The sequence below is a fragment of the Xyrauchen texanus genome, chromosome 21, assembly GCF_025860055.1.
Source record: "Xyrauchen texanus isolate HMW12.3.18 chromosome 21, RBS_HiC_50CHRs, whole genome shotgun sequence".
NCBI classification, from domain to species: domain Eukaryota; kingdom Metazoa; phylum Chordata; class Actinopteri; order Cypriniformes; family Catostomidae; genus Xyrauchen; species Xyrauchen texanus.
Genome location: NC_068296.1, coordinates 40596071 through 40612220, shown reverse-complemented (window position 1 = coordinate 40612220; position 16150 = coordinate 40596071). Strand labels below are relative to the sequence as shown.

General features: G+C 40.6%; 1 protein-coding gene across 1 annotated transcript in view; it reads right to left on the bottom strand.

The window, feature by feature from the left end:
- The window catches only part of LOC127661500 (tetraspanin-4-like), a 62170-nt gene extending 46684 nt beyond the window's left edge, over window positions 1-15486 (bottom strand). The window contains exon 1 of the mRNA XM_052152232.1: window positions 15415-15486. Within this exon, the coding sequence (XP_052008192.1) occupies window positions 15415-15486 (72 nt within the window). The remainder of the gene's footprint in view (window positions 1-15414) is intronic.
- Window positions 15487-16150: the final 664 nt, after the last annotated feature.

Sequence of the window (16150 nt, the reverse complement as noted above, 5' to 3'; positions counted from 1 at the left end):
GTGAGTGTTGTTTCGCGGTTAAACGCTGCACATGCCGCGATGCCCTCTGTCGGTAGGGAATAGTAAGATGGCCGCCAGAGCACTTCCGGTAGCTTCACCTACTGCTGGCAGTTTAGAATTCTATGAGCAATCCAGTTATATATATAGATCAGTGCTTAAACCCCATTAATTGCTGCTCGCAGCTATATTTATTATTATTATTCTGCCCTAAAACTGATCGTGCAGACCAAACCGTAAGTCTCAGAGAGCTGAAACTTTTAGGGAAGGTAGTCCCCCAGAGTACTACAGCATATCAAAATTTTGGCCCGATCGGCCTCAAGATAATGTTAACACTCAAGTATCTAACATCATTGTATTCCTTGGCTAAAGACTAAAACTATAGCTCCGATTTTATTTCCATCATGAAAATCTTCGCGCTACTTTGCATAATTCCAAAAACCTTCTATCAGAGAAAAATAAAGAGTTTGAGAGGCTTGAGAAGCACAACACATCACAGAGTGGTCTGAAGACAAAAGACCTGATGATGCACCTGTGGCACATCTATTTATAGCCCTGGTAATGGTGCATTCTGATGATGTCACCAACAGAGGCTATAAATTCTAGTCAATTTCATTGAAGTGTTGCACACATATTCACAGCTGGTCACTCCTAAATGACGTTCCGAAAGTGCTGAAGTACAGCATTAAGTGCAGCTTTTGATAAGGGAACATTGAATTCTATGAAGTGATGTCACACCAAACTGTTTTTCACACATGTTTTTGCTTCACCAATAATGTCTTTGAGAGTACTAAGCAACAAGAAATATTTAAAAACTGTCCAAATCTGTGAAGAGACATTGAATGTCTAATAATTTATTTTAATTATATATTACCCTATCATTTAGGATATGTAGTTTTTAGTGTCCTCCGCTGTCACTGCGTGGAAAAAACATTAATCTGCTTCATGTGGTGTCTCTGTTATTCAGCTGTTCTCTTCACAAATAAATAAATGCATAATCTGCTATATGCTCGTCCTGTAAATTCATGATAAAAAAGAAAAAGTGAATGAAAAAGGTATTAAATGTCTTATTATCATTAAAATATTAAAATTAAAATGATGGGTAATAATAGATTGTGACGGAATTTTTACGACCCTGTCCGTCAAAATGACGGATGATGAGAATGTCTAACGTAAGCACTGTATGTGACTTGTTTTTTTTTTTTTTGCATAGCCAAATTTCAAACATTACAAGTAAACAAGCTACTAAGACGGAGAGAAAACATGGACAAGTTCTTGAAAATGGTCTGCACTTATATAACCTTAGAGGTTACCAAAGCGCTTTACACTGTGTCCCATTCACCCATTCACACACACATTCACTCACATTCATACACCAATGAAGGCAAAAGGAAAAATATTGATGATGGTTAGCCTATGTGGGATAGTGGTGTGCCGTAGAATTTTTTAGTCATAAAAAGTGTGGCAAAAAAAAAGGTTGGGAAACACTGGGGTAGCGTAAACACTGGGGTAGCGAGAAGTGGCGAATGTGGAAGCGCAGAGGATAGAGGAAGCCAGTGATAACAGTTTATAAAGTTATAAATATGGATATTTTTCTTACAAAAACACATTGCTTCATATGGCCTTTATTAACCCCCTTGAACCATATGGATTACTGTTTTGATGGATGGATGAGCTTTTTTGGTTTTCAAAATCTAAGATACCATTCACTCCCATTATAAAGCTTGGAAGAGCCAGGATATTTTTTAATATAACTCAGATTGTGTTTGGCTGAAAGAAGAAAGTCATATACACCTAGGATGGCTTGAGGGTGAGTAAATAATGGGGTAATTTTCATTTTTGGGTGAACTAACCCTTTAAGTGGCATCTTTTGTATACCTTTGTTGATGAAGCGTGCATGTGGATCTGTTACAGGCATCATGAATTGAGCAGATGAGTGGATCTGATGTGTGCATAAGCCCTAGGTATATTTCCATTTTGAAGCGAATGCTCAGCGTCTGCGTACAGCTGAACGCGAGGCTGTCAAATTATAAACCATATAACTGTGTTCACAGGCAGCTGGCGCATGCAAACTACGACTGCTATGAGACACAGGACTTTCTCTTCAGGAGTTTAGACCCATAAAGATGTCTTTATATTCCTTCAGACTTGAGTTATACAAATGCAGGTATCTCCAGACCTCCTCAGACATGTGTTCTTGACAACAGCACATCAACTGTTGTTGTTTTTACCTTCAACTTCTAATGTAAAGCAGCAATATTCTTCTAGCGCTTTTTGTGACAGCAACAGCTCAAAATGTATTTGTTGCCACCTTGTGGACCCACTTATTAGTGCAAATAATTCCAGACACATGCGCGTGGTTAGAAAAATTGGGCTGCACGCATTCAGTGCTCGTGCACTCTGCTGATGGTGAGATTTGTGTCACACGTCTTGTACGCATCTGACAGAAGTATATTTTGGGCTTTATGTGGATTGCTGTGTGCGCTTGTGGATCTGTTGATTGCATTTGTAAATTGCTGTGTGTGTAGATCTATTGCGTGCATTTGTGGATTGTCGTGTGTATTTTTTTATGTTTTGATACAGTTTAATCTCCATACACATCAGCCACATTACTTGCCACTCATGTTTCCTCAGATCACCAACTCTCATTGAAAATTGGAGTGGACCACCATTGTGTCCTTGAGCAAGGCACTTAACTCCAGGTTGCTCCGGGCGGGTTTGTCCCTGTAATAAGTGCACTGTAAGTCGCTTTGGATAAAAGCATCTGCCAAATGCATAAATGTAAATGTAAAATTAATGTGTTTAATCTGTCTGTTGTCAGGTTGAACTCTATGAACCATCATCATCATCTACATTTTCTACCTCTGGATGATGATCAGATTCAGGCTTTTTCTGCTTAGATTTTCCTGTCGGTGCCTGAACTTGTGTTTGACCAATGGTTCATTTGACCAATTATTTTCCATGTTTTTTATATCCAGTTGTTTGTTTAGTGAATACGTATTTTTTTTAATTATTTCATAGGTATTACACTCACAAAGAGCAATCTCTAGCTGTTGAAATATATATTGAAATATAGTTGAGCATAACTATAAAAACTTTTCTAGTCATGGAAGTCACGGTTTTAAAATACCTTGATAATTCCAGGTTGTCCTTGACCATGTGAACCCTGGACCTTATTACTAATATTAAACTTAAAACAAACCATGTCATTGTGGCTGCATATATGTAAATATGTGATTGATTATTCCATAGTGTTTCAATTAAAGCAATAAGCAAGACCAGTTCAACTGCGGAAGGCAGGCCTGTTTGAAATTGTCAATCCTTGGCAAGGTTGGCTTAGCAGTTATTACCCTGTTTCTCCAAAACGGCTTTCCTTATGTTGAAAATATGCAATTTTTATACATGTGCTTCTATTTGTTGCAAGACTGGAACACTTGCTGTGCGCTGTGGAGAATGTGTCAATCATTCAGTTTTAAATTTAAATTGCCAGTTGTTACTAGAACGGACTGACAAGTACTTCTTTACTTTTTTGAACGCAAAAAGTTCTCAACCATTATGCAACAAGATTGTAACCTAGATGTTAAGACACTCTATAATGCCAGTCCTGAAAGCAATTTTCAGCCTGATCTCTTGAAAATTATGTGACTGTTGCAAAATGTTGGCAAAATTATATTACGTGGTTCATTAGACGTATAACTGCAGTCATGAGGTGAAATGTCCACCGTGTGGTGCTACAAGAGAGTTAAATGTTCTCCAAAAAAGATGAGGATTTTAAGGTTAACACTCTGAGTTTTAAATGAACAAAATCTACCTCCCTAGCATAAACCTCAAACCTAACCAATAGTGTCAGAAACAAATTTAATTTCTGAAGCAACCATGTCATTTTGTTCTGCTTTTTTGTCACTTTTAGCTCACGTGTCGACTCGCATGCTCTTCAGGACACTTACCTGATCTTTTAAATTGCAAGTGCAACATTCTATCAGTTGATCTACTGCATAATTTGATCGCACTCTAACAAGCTTGTAAATGTAATTGGTTCCCCTTCTGTCACTCACTCGACGTTGTGTCGATTGTAGTGACACGAGGGGTCTCTTCTGAGAGCCTCACGTACCTCTGAACTTGAACTTGAGAAAAGGCCAATGTCAAGTTGGCAGACAGAATTTGCATGCCGGACATACGGGTATAAAGGGAGCGGGCGAGCGAATGCCAGACAGATTTTTTCTTCGGAGCCAAACGGTTGTGTCATCAGCGAGCTGTGTGTCACGACTGCTTCACCCACCTCTGCAAGAGAGCTTTATGTTGGATCTGACGGCGCATTCCAGCGGCTTTCCCCTCTCTGCACGCTGTGCAGACTCTGCCCCTGGGCGATTCGACAGCGCTTCTCTCCTAAAAGAGTTTAAGCTTCTCTGAAACAGTTTTATTTTCCTCTAAAAGAGTTTTTTTTTCTGGTAAAGAACAACATACACAAGCAGGCGTTGAACGTCTTTTTCAGGACGCGTCTTTGTAAAGATGCCCTTCTGCCGCTGTGTAGTTCCTGGATGTGGCCGGTATCTCTCCAGATCCGACGGTCATAGACGCTGCCTCGTGTGCCTGGGTAGCGATCACACCGAGGCAGCGTTTGTGAATGGTTCATGTTCTTACTGCGAGGACATGACCATGGCAACTTTGCGGTCGCGGCTTTCGTTTCTCAAAACGAACGCCACTTCAGCCGCCCCCCGCGCCGCTTCTTCTTCCCGCCGGGCACAGCCCCACGAACCACCCACCCCCCAGCATGCCCGTTTGCTTCGGTCCGCGCTCGGGACGACGGCGGCTTGCTTCACGGCCAGTTTGCCTCATCCCTGGAGCCAGGTCTGGATTACGACATCGTCGCTGCATCGGAGATCGTTCAGGCGTCTGGCGCTGAAGACCTGACCAGACTCCCGTCCACGAGCCAGCCTGCCCAGTCAGAGTCTGACGCGCAGATGGCCGACATGCTTTTCCAGGCCGCTGTGAGCGTGGGGTCGGACTGGAACCCTCCGTCCTCCCCCCAACCCTCGTGGCTTTATGATTGGTACCTCGGCTCTGGGCGCCGCTCTCAGCCACGCCCCCCCCTTCTTCCAGGAAGTTCATGACGAGCTGACGAGTTCATGGAGGGCACCTTTTACTGCCCGGAACAGACCTCCTCGCTTGTCCGCTCTCGCTACCCTGGACGGCGGGGCGGTCCACGGGTACACAGAGGTCCCTCAGGTGGACAGGGTGGTTGCGATCCACCTTTGTCACGAGAAAGCCGCCACCTGGCAGGACCGCCCGGTACTGTAGGCCAATGTCATCGCTGGCAGCGAAAGCCTACAGCGCCACTGGACATCCATTCTGCCTTGACAACGACCTTTCTTACGGTTTGCGTTCGACGGCCAGGCGTATCAGTACAAGGTCCTCCCTTTCGCCCTGTCCCTGTCCCCTTGCGTCTTCACCAAGGTAGCAGAGGCAGCGCTTGCCCCGCTGTGGGAAAGTGGCATCCGCATACTCAATTACCTCGACAACTGGCTCATCCTAGCACACTCTCGAGAGTTACTATGCGCACACAAGGACCAGGTACACCTCAGCCGTTTAGGGCTTCAGGTCAACTTTGAAAAGAGCAAGCTCTCTCCGGTTCAGAGCATCTCCTTTCTCGGTTTGGAGTTAGACTCTGTCTTTTTATATTTCTTTAGATTCAGATACCCAAAAATGGGGCATAGAATCCCTTGTGACTGTGGAATGATGCTGAATGTGGGTTCAGGGGTGTCCCGAGAGAAAATTTAGAAAACGTCTTTTAAAAAATGTAAAAAACATTTGTATATTTTCATTAAAGTGAGAGACTAGTCTACCAACTAGTAATTTTAGTCATTCCTTATCCAGACATCTAATTAATTTTCACCAAATTAGAACAGAATCTGATTTGTTTATTATTAAAGGCTCGTAACATGCTGATTAATAAAGATACATTTAGAAGGGAAAAACTTTATGGTCTAAAAGGTGCTTTGAAACATGTTAACTCATGCGGCGCTTCATGTGTACACACATGCAGGGAAAAGAGGCGACGTGTGCGGAGCGGGACAGGGCATAAATGATGCACGTTTGGTGCTAGAGAACAATATTCAAGATTACAGCGCAGAAAGATCAGAGCTGTTGTCCACATAACTGTTGTTCTGTCGCGCTCTTCACTAGAGACGATGAGAGGGCGCAATGTTGTCATGAAGTCTTGCGATGCGGATGGAATCAATCCGGTGTCCGACGTAACCTAATTGTTGTGCAAGGCAGCTAGCATTAGTAAGTTCATCCAGTAGGACCCTACGTTACCACTGGTGCGTTGTGAGCGAAGCTGAGAGTGTTTTCACTTCATTCCTATGAAAGCCGAGCGTCATGCTCGCAAGGTGGATTGTAGGATTGGCAGCAGTGCGGAGCAAGCTCTCTCCTAGCGCTGTGAGCACCTTTGAACGATTCCGTCCGCCCCAGTGGAAACTGGGAAAGTCGAACCTCTTGTGTTTTAGCGACATGCAGTAAATATCGAAAATTCCTCAAAAGCTTATCATGGATTTTCTTTATCGTGATATATATCGATATTGTTTTACCGCCCAGCCCTATTTTGATATCACGTGTGACCAATTAATTGTAAAGAACCAGAGTGATTAATTTGTGAATCACACATCTTTAGTTCTGATTCAAAACTGCATTAGCAAACACCGGATACACGGCTTAATGTAAAATGCAGCGCTGTTGACCTGCATCGCTTTTGTCAACATTATGCCACTATCTACTCAATAAAATAGCTTTGCTACTGAAGCTGCTTGATCAAAAATCTAGTGAAGTTACAAATTGTTCACATCTACTACAGAACTACTCCTTTGAGATGGCTGTCAAGTATTCATTAGTCTCCAGAGATAACCAGCATGAGTTATATATGAGCAGTTTGCGTCTTTTCTGCAATTTCATCATCAGTTGGCCAAACTGACTGTCATTAATGAATTATTCAGCTCCACAAACAGCGAAAAACAGGAAACAGGACGGAAGCAGTGGAATGACAGTAATCTATACTGCCGATAAACGCAACAAGGATAGGATCAGGTCTGTGCGGGAGGAACCGTTTCTAGTGCTATTATTTCAACAGTAAATAGGTGATTTTCACACATAACAGTCTCTAGCATTACTCAGAATGGTGCCAAAAAGTGAGCAGCAGTTCTGTGGATGAAAATGCCTTGTTGATGAGAGAGATCAACAGAGAATGGCCAGACTGGTTTGAACTGACAAAGTCTACGGTAACTCAGATAACCGCTCTGTACAATTGTGATGAGAAGAATAGCATATCAAAATACTATTCTTGGTGTTGCTATACAATGTATAGTCAGGACAGTACTAATGAAAAAACCATCACTATTTGAAAAAATAAATTTTTTATCAAATCTAGACAGGCCCCATTTCCAGCAGCCAACACCTTATCCTTGAGTAATCATGCTAAATTGCTAATTTGGTAGTAGAAAATGTATTCACTTGCCATTATATCAAACTCATCTGAAAGCTATTTGGTTCATTAAATGAAGCTTCACATTGTCTTTGTGTTTATTTTTAAGTTGCCACAGTATGCAATAGACTGGCATGTCTTAGCTCAATATTAGGCCAAAAATGGTAAAAAGAAACATCTTTCTCTAGATACTCGTCCATAAATCATTGTTTTGAGGAATGAAGACTATACGCTGCTTGAAATTGCCAAAAAAACTGAAGATTTCAAACAAAGGTGTACACTACAGTCTTCAAAGACAAAGGACAACTGGCTCTAACAAGGTCAGAAAGAGATGTGGGAGGCCAGATGTACAACTAAACAAGAGGATATGTACACCAGTCTCTAGTTTGAGAAAGAGACACTTCACATGTCCTCAGCTGACAGTTTTATTGAATTCTACCTGCTCAACACCAATTTCATGTACAACAGTAAAGAGAAGACTCAGGGGTGCTGGCCTTATTAAGAATTGCAAAGAAAAAGCCACTTTTGAAACAGAAAAAAAAAAAAAGAAAAGATTAGAGTGGGCAAAGAAATACAGACATTGGACAACAGATTGTTATAGATCTTACATCTTATGTTTACTACAGTAAGCCTACAATAATGATTTTTATTTTGAGGAAATTCGAGCTGTAGGGTCAGATTTGGTGTGAAATTGCAGTCATACATCATTCGTTCTTGCATGTTTATGTCATATCCGAAAGCTGAGAAAGAAGATCTGGCTGTGTTGTGAGACGCGAGACGCGAGTGTGACAGCAATAGCTGTTCAGTCAGTCCAGTCACGGTTTCAGGAGTCAAGACAGCAGCGGACTGGAATCACTTCCCTAATGGATTAAACTTTTTTTTTTTTTTTTACTGTTTGGTGAAGTTGTTTACCTGCTATACTGCTTGGATATGTTTTCTGATAGGGTTGTTGAAGCTAATATTGTTTTTCATGCTTTAATAAATCGAACATTACTCACCGATTGTGATGTGTTTATAAGTTTTGTTTTTTCAGTGAAGTTACTGTTACAATCTTACCAGTATTCATGACTTCTGAGTAGTTTATAACATTGCAGCAGTATCGAGGTTCCCAAATTGTACTCTAAATGTTTGTGCCGCTGTTTTCTTAGACAATTTTTTTCTTTCTTTGTTTGTTTTACCTTAATCATAGAAATGCACACGTTAGTGTCACTTTACTGTCCTTGTAGCAGAAATGTATTTATTTTTTGGTTGATTTTTTTTTTTTTTTCCCAGTCAAAGACCTAATGGTCTAAACATTGAAAGAAAGTGTAATCCAATTATTTTTGGAGAAATAAATCTGTGTAAGGACACTTGTCATTTCATCCTTTTATCCTTTGTTTACACAGATCTAAATAGCCATTATAGATACAAATGTGGTTCCCCATGAATCTCAAGTTGTCTATAATGTACCGATTTCATAGCACAGTAATGTTTATAAATTTGTTTAGAGTGTAACCATCTCTCTGTTGTAACTTTACTTCCAAATAAACTATGAAAAATTTATTACTGTAATTTTTATATGACATATTTCTGCATATTATTTTCATGTTCAATAAAGTATATCATCATTATTAAATCCTTCTTTTGCATTTTTATTTTACAGTCTTTTATTTTTTTCAGTGCATAGACCTACTATTGTAGTATTACAGTTCACTAGCATTGTCCACTGAGGCTGTGGATATTAATATTAAAAAATAGCTGCAAGCAGCGATGATGGGCCCAAGCACAACTGGTCCATTTCCATCTGGTGGCCTTCAGAAAACAATGCACGGTGGACACGTGCATTTGACATTATTCTAAATCATTTTGAACAATTTGGGTAAATATACTATTAAAAGACTGTTGTAAAGTTTGTAATAAAATCCACTCTTCCTGCTGCGAGGTGGTGGCGCTATGAACGTGACCCAAAATATTCACATCCATGTGATTAGTTCCCAAGACTAAACATACATCTCAGTTTTTATCCAAGTAACACATAGCACACAGCTGATATGAGACATTTCCTGTTTCCCATTTTTCAGCATTAACTTAATGCCTCGCCATGGCAACATAGTTTGAAAATATAAAAAATCTGTTCACAATTTAGCATCTTCAATGTCTTGGCATAATGTTGTCTAAATATGTTGACAGTCTCTTGAATCCCCTATGAGGAGCATTTAAAAATTCAGAGACTGCAGTATTAAAAAATGGCCGACTTCCTGTTGGGCGGAGCTAATATCTATAATTATGTAAGTTATCTGGCTTGATGAGAAATATATATGTATATGTATATAAATATAGAAATATATGATGTGTGTGCAAAATTTCATGTAGGGCTGGGCGATATGGCAAAAAATATTATCACAATATTCTTTTTCATATCATTCGATATCGATATTTATCACAATATTCATTCACATTTGCAATTTTTTTTTAATTTCCAAAAAAGAAGAGAAAACCAAATTGAATCATAATGAAGTTATATATAGAGAGAGAGATTTTTTAACATTAAAATTATTTTCATATTTCTTTACAGATATCCAAGTATGGGAGCATAGAAGCCCTTGTGACTGAGGAATGATACTGTATGGGGGTTCAGGGGTATCTCCAGAGAGAAACTTTGAAAATGTAAAAGTCTGAATGGACCATTTTTCTATTTTCATTAAAGTGAGAAAGACTAGGCTACAAACTAGTAATTGTTTTGTCCTTCATCCTTGTCAGAGATGATGAAATCTGAATAATTTCACAAAATTAGAACTGAAATCTATTAGTTTATTATTAAAGGCTTGGTACATCGCCTGAAGTTGGCACCCCATATAATTAAATAATCACCAAAACTATTTCATTCGTTTGTGCGGTGTTTGTGCTGATTTGTGCCGCAAAAATTTACGTTTGTGCTGGTTTGATGTTTGAGATATTAAGCATACTTTTTTGGGCTGTGTGATGTCACTCTCCACCCCATCACGATCAAATCGATCCAAACCGGTGCTGGTCGTTTGTGCTCGGTTTGTGCAGTTAAAACAAACGTTGTAACTATTTCCCTTCCTTAGATATAGCAAAAATGTTTTCGGGAGTGGTGACATCATTCTCCACCCCATGTTGTCTAAATCGCTCCAAACCAGTGTAATTTGTTTGTGCTCGATTTGTGCCGTTAAAATGAACACTTTATCTATTTCCATTCCTTAGAAATAACAAATATGATTCGGGGCTGTGACGTCATTCTCCACCCCATGTCGTCCAAATTGTTCCAAACCGGTGTCATTCGTTTGTGCTCGATTTGTGCTGTTGAAAAAAAAAACTGTAACTGTGATATTTTTTTTTAAATATAACAAAACAACTTTTTTAAAGAACAGTGGCGTCATTCTTTGCCCCATGTCGTCCGAATCGCTCCAAACTGGTGTCATTCGTTTGTGCTCAATTTGTGCCGGTTTGTGCCGTTAAAATTAGTACGTTATCTATTTCCATTCCGTAGAAATAACAAATATGATTCGGGACTGTGACATCACTTTCCTCCCCATGTCGTCCAAATCGTTCCAAACCGGTGGCATTCGTTTGTGCTCGATTTGTGGTGGTTTGTGCTGGAATTAGTTAGATTGTTTCTTTCAACAGCACAAACAGGCACAAATCGAGCACAAACGAATGCCACCGGCTTGGAACAATGTCATGACGTCTCGCAGTCAAGATGGAATCAATCTGGGGTCCAGAACGCAGGAACTGCGTAGCGGGGGCAATAGCAACTTCATACAGTCCGCGGCTGCATTTCCACTAAGCGGAAGAAATTCACACAAAGCAACTCCCAACGTTATGGAACCGCTTGCCCCGCGCTGCTGTCAATTTTACAATCCACCTCGCGAGCTTGACGCTCGGCTTCCATAGGAAGGAATTGAAAGCACTCGCTCACATTCGCTCACTACGCAGTGGAAACATACGATAAGAAAGCCAAACTGCTATAGTGTTTTTAGTAACACGCATGTGTAGATGTGGAACACAGGCTAAAAATTACTCAAAAGCTTATCGTCGATATCATGACGTTTTTTATCGCGATAAATATTGATATAGTATTATCGCCCAGCCCTAATTTCATGACATTTTAAGCGTGACAAGTGCCTCAAAAACACCCAAACATAGGAAGGAATAATATTAATTAATATGTTGCCATGAAAACACATTTTGAGATATCAAATATTTCTTAAAAATTTTACATCAGCAGTCTTTTGACATTATTTTAAAGAATTTTGAATTTATGTAAACATAAGAGGGCTATTTCAAAGTCTGTTAAAAGTGCCATACTTCACGCTGGCAGTTGGTGGTGCTATGGCCTTGACCAATAATAGGCACATCCACGTAATCAGCCCCCATTACAAAACATCCAGCTGAATTTTCATCAAAATCTCACAATACACACAGAAGATATACAGTGCATTCGGAAAGTATTCACAGCGCTTCACTTTTTCCAAATGTTGTTATGCTACAGCCTTATTCCAAAATAGATTAAATTCATTATTTTCCTAAAAATTCTACAAACAATACCCCATAATGACAATGTGAAAGTAGTTTGTTTGAAATCTTTACAAATGTATTAAAAATATAAAAATGAAGGAAAAAAAAAAAAAAAAAAAATCTGTTGTAAGAACACACTTCCTGCTGCCAAGTGGTGGTGCTATGACCTTGACTCAAAATAGTAAAATCCATGTGATTAGCCCCCAAGTCTACACATACATCTCAATTTTGATTTGGTATAATGTTGTCTAAATGTGGTGACAGTCTCATGAGTCACCTAGGATGAGTATTTAAACGTATCTATCTATTTGCATATTCATTTAAAATTATTAATTAAAAGTCTGTGGTCCCCACATGCTTTAAAACGTCCACTATGGTGCCTGTACCAAAGCAACTCAAAATCACTTGCTTAAATGACTGGTGTCCTATTGCTCTGACCCCCATCATCAGCAAATACTTTGAGAGGCTAATCAGAGAATACATCTGCTCTGTGCGGCCTGCCTCACTGGACTCACTGCAGTTTGCTTACCGCAACAACCGCTCCACTGATGATGCCATTGCACTTACACTACACACAGCTCTCTCCCACCTGGAAAAAAGGAACACATATGTGAGAACGCTGTTTGAAAACTATTACTCAGCATTCAACACCATTGTGTTCTTCAAGCTTGATGTGCAACTCCGGGCTCTGGGTTTAAACAGCTCGCTGTGCAACTGGATCCTGGACGTCCTGTCAAGCAGACGCAAGGTGGTTAGAATGGGCAGCAACATCTCATCACTGACACTCAACACTGGAGCCCCGCAGGGCTGTGTTCTCAACCCACACCTGTATTCCCTGTACACACATGACTGTGTGGCAAAACATAGCTGCAATGCCATCATTAAGTTTGCTGATGATACGATGGTGGTAGGTCTGATCAGTGCCAATGATGAAACAGAGAGAAGGTGCACATTCTGACATGCTGTTGTCAGGTCCCTTAACCTCTTCCTTAACGTCAGTAAGACCAAGGAGCTTGTGGTGAACTTCAGGAGAAAAGAGAGAAACACAGCCCCATCACCATCAATGGAGCACCAGTGGAGAGAGTCAGCAGCTTCAAGTTCTTCAGTGTCCACATCACTGAGGAACTCACATGGACAGTCTACACTGAGTCCGTTGTGAAGAAGGCTCACCAGTATCTCTTCTTCCTGAGAAGGCTGAGGAAGTTTGAAATGAACCACCACATCCTCACACATTTGTACACCAGCACTGTAGAGAGCATCCTGACTGGTTGCATCACTGCCTGGTACAGCAACAGAACCGCCCTCAACCGCATAGCCCTGCAAAGGGTGGTGCGATTGCCAGACACATCATCGGAGGTAAGCTTCCCTCCCTCCAGGACATCTATACTAGGCGGTGTGGGGAAAAAAGCTCAGAGGATCATCAGAGTCTCAAGCCACCCAAGCTATGGGCTATTCTCTCTGCTACCATCAGGCAGGCAGTATCACAGCATCAGGACCCGCACCAGCTGACTTCATGACAGCTTGTTCCCCTAAGTAATCAGACTTTTGAACTCTTGATCGCTCACGATACATACCAGCACTGTACTTTATTAGTATATTAGTCATTAGTATATAGTATATTGTATATTATTAGGTGAAGTTTGAATATTGTGTTGGGTAACAAGATGTGTAAATTGTGTTATGTGTAAATCAGATGCTTATTGTAATTGTCATACTGTTATGTTGCTTGGAACTGCACCCAAGACTTTCACCCACTGATTAATTTGACATTTGTTCTATAATTTTATATAATTACTTGTATTTACAAAAATATGTAGATCTAAAATCATTTACCATTTTATTTATCCTTAAAATGGCTTTAAATTAACAAATGTAATTCAAGGCAATAGGTGTTAAGTTGGTCTGAGCAGATTTTAATATGATCACAGAAGTCATTTAAGTACATTAACTTTGAGTCTGCATTCGTTATTCATACGCACAACTGTTTAAATAGCAGACATAAATGAAGACATAAATTAGGTTAGAATACTGCATGTTCACCCATACAATAATTATTCATAAATTACCAACTGGTTACCAACAAACAACTATTTGTCATGGTTCCGGTATTTGTGCAGACTGTTTGTTTTACTTGTGCAGACTTGTTTGTTTTACTCCCTCCCTTGTGTCTCAGAGATGGAGCTGGCATGTGATCAGCGTTTCCATGGGAACTTTTATTGTTTACTGTCATGTTAACTGTGCTCTCTTATGTAGTTGGAGCATGCTTGTGTGTCTGTTGGTTGCCCCTCTGTAGAGGTGTGGTTACCTTCCTGTTCGCCATCACCCTCGCCAGTTCTGTGCCCAGTTCATGTGGAGGAGGATTCCTCTGTCTCTGCCCGCATCTCAGGGACTATATCATCTGGGCATTGCTTCGCAACAAACCAGTTTCCACAGACTCTCTTCGGATTGTTCCTGACTTCCACAAAGCACACACTTATCATACAAACACACCCTTCACTAGCCCATTGTGGCTCGCTGGATTTCAGCCTTCTGCAGCCGGCGCCAGATCTTGATATTGAGAACTTTGTTAATAAAACCATTGAACTGTCATCTCTGCTTTTGGGTCCTTTGTCCCCCCTGTGACACTATTGAACTACGACCTAGCCACAACTTCGTCATGATGGATTGGCACCGCTCCAATGTTACATTGTGGCAACGAATACAGAAATTTCACTTTTACGTTAGTCACAATGTAATCAGTTGCATTGCCACACATCGTTTGGTTATCAAATTAGTGTAGTTAGGAAATGGCCATGTAATTTGGCTAGCTGGAATTACAAAATGGCTGAATTTGCTGCTTCTTTTCAAAAATTTTGCAATGCAATTTGCTGCATTTTTTGGGGTTGTTTTGCAATGAAAACCCACAAATCATCATGATATACCTCTGTAATTGGGATAATTACATTTTAAATGCAATTACATAGTTTAGTGCATAATAACTCAAAAAGCAGATATCAACAACAAAAATAAAAAAATGCACACAAAAATAGCATACATTTAGGTGAAAGCTGTGGGTATTGACAGACTTATCGAAGTTTAAAATAGACATACAATAAATCTGTAAGCTAAAAACACAAATGAGGATTCAATAATTAGGCCTGTTGTCATTATTACATTGTCTGATATTTAAATCTGGTATATGGCCACATACAGCCACAGCCCATGCACTTTAAATCTAGGCCTTCAGTGTGATTCAGCCCTTAAGAAAACACAGTTTCACACTGTATATAAAATGCAGAGGCATATGGGGAGCTGATCCAATTTCTGGACGATAAAAGCTTGTCGCTGATAATGAGAGACGCAGCAGACAAAGGGCGGAAAGCTCTAAAGATACTAAGAGACTATTATGCGGGCAAAGGTAAGCCACGTGTAATTAGCCTGTATACCGAACTGACTTCACTCCAAAAGTCGAGCAGCGAGAGTGTGACTGAATATGTTATAAGAGCAGAGACCGCCATTACCGCATTGAGAAATGCTGGTGAGATATTAAGTGATGGACTGTTAGTAGCCATGATTTTGAAGGGCCTGCAGATTCATTCAAACCATTTGCAATACTAGTCACACAAAGTGAGAAGGCGATGGCTTTTGCCGAATTCAAAACTAAGCTACGGAGCTATGAGGACACAGAAAAGATGCGCACCATAGCATCAGCTGACAACGTCATGAAGGCGCGGGTGCAGCCGAGTGAAAAACCCACTTTGGCAAGTTCAAGTGATCGGGGAACCGGGAGTGTTGACATCATATGCTTCAGATGTGGCCTGAGAGGACACAAAGCCAGAGAATGTCAACGCAAGCAGTGGTGCAGTCAGTGTAAGAGCAACACACACGCAACCTGCAGAAGGAAACAGAGGCGAGACGATGCGCAGAAAGTTTCTGAGGAGGTGAGCGGCAAGGAATATGCATTCCAGATGAGCGACGGGGACGTGGATATCCAGCTGGGGCACGGTGACACGGCAACAGGTCTGATGGTGGATACAGGGGCAACTTCACACATCATCACAGACATAGCAAAATTTAAGAAGTTCGATGACAGTTTCCAGGCCGAGAAACACTGCGTGGAGTTGGCTGAAGGCACAAGGTGCAAAGGAATCGCTGAATGCAGAAGAGATGCAGAGGTTTGCT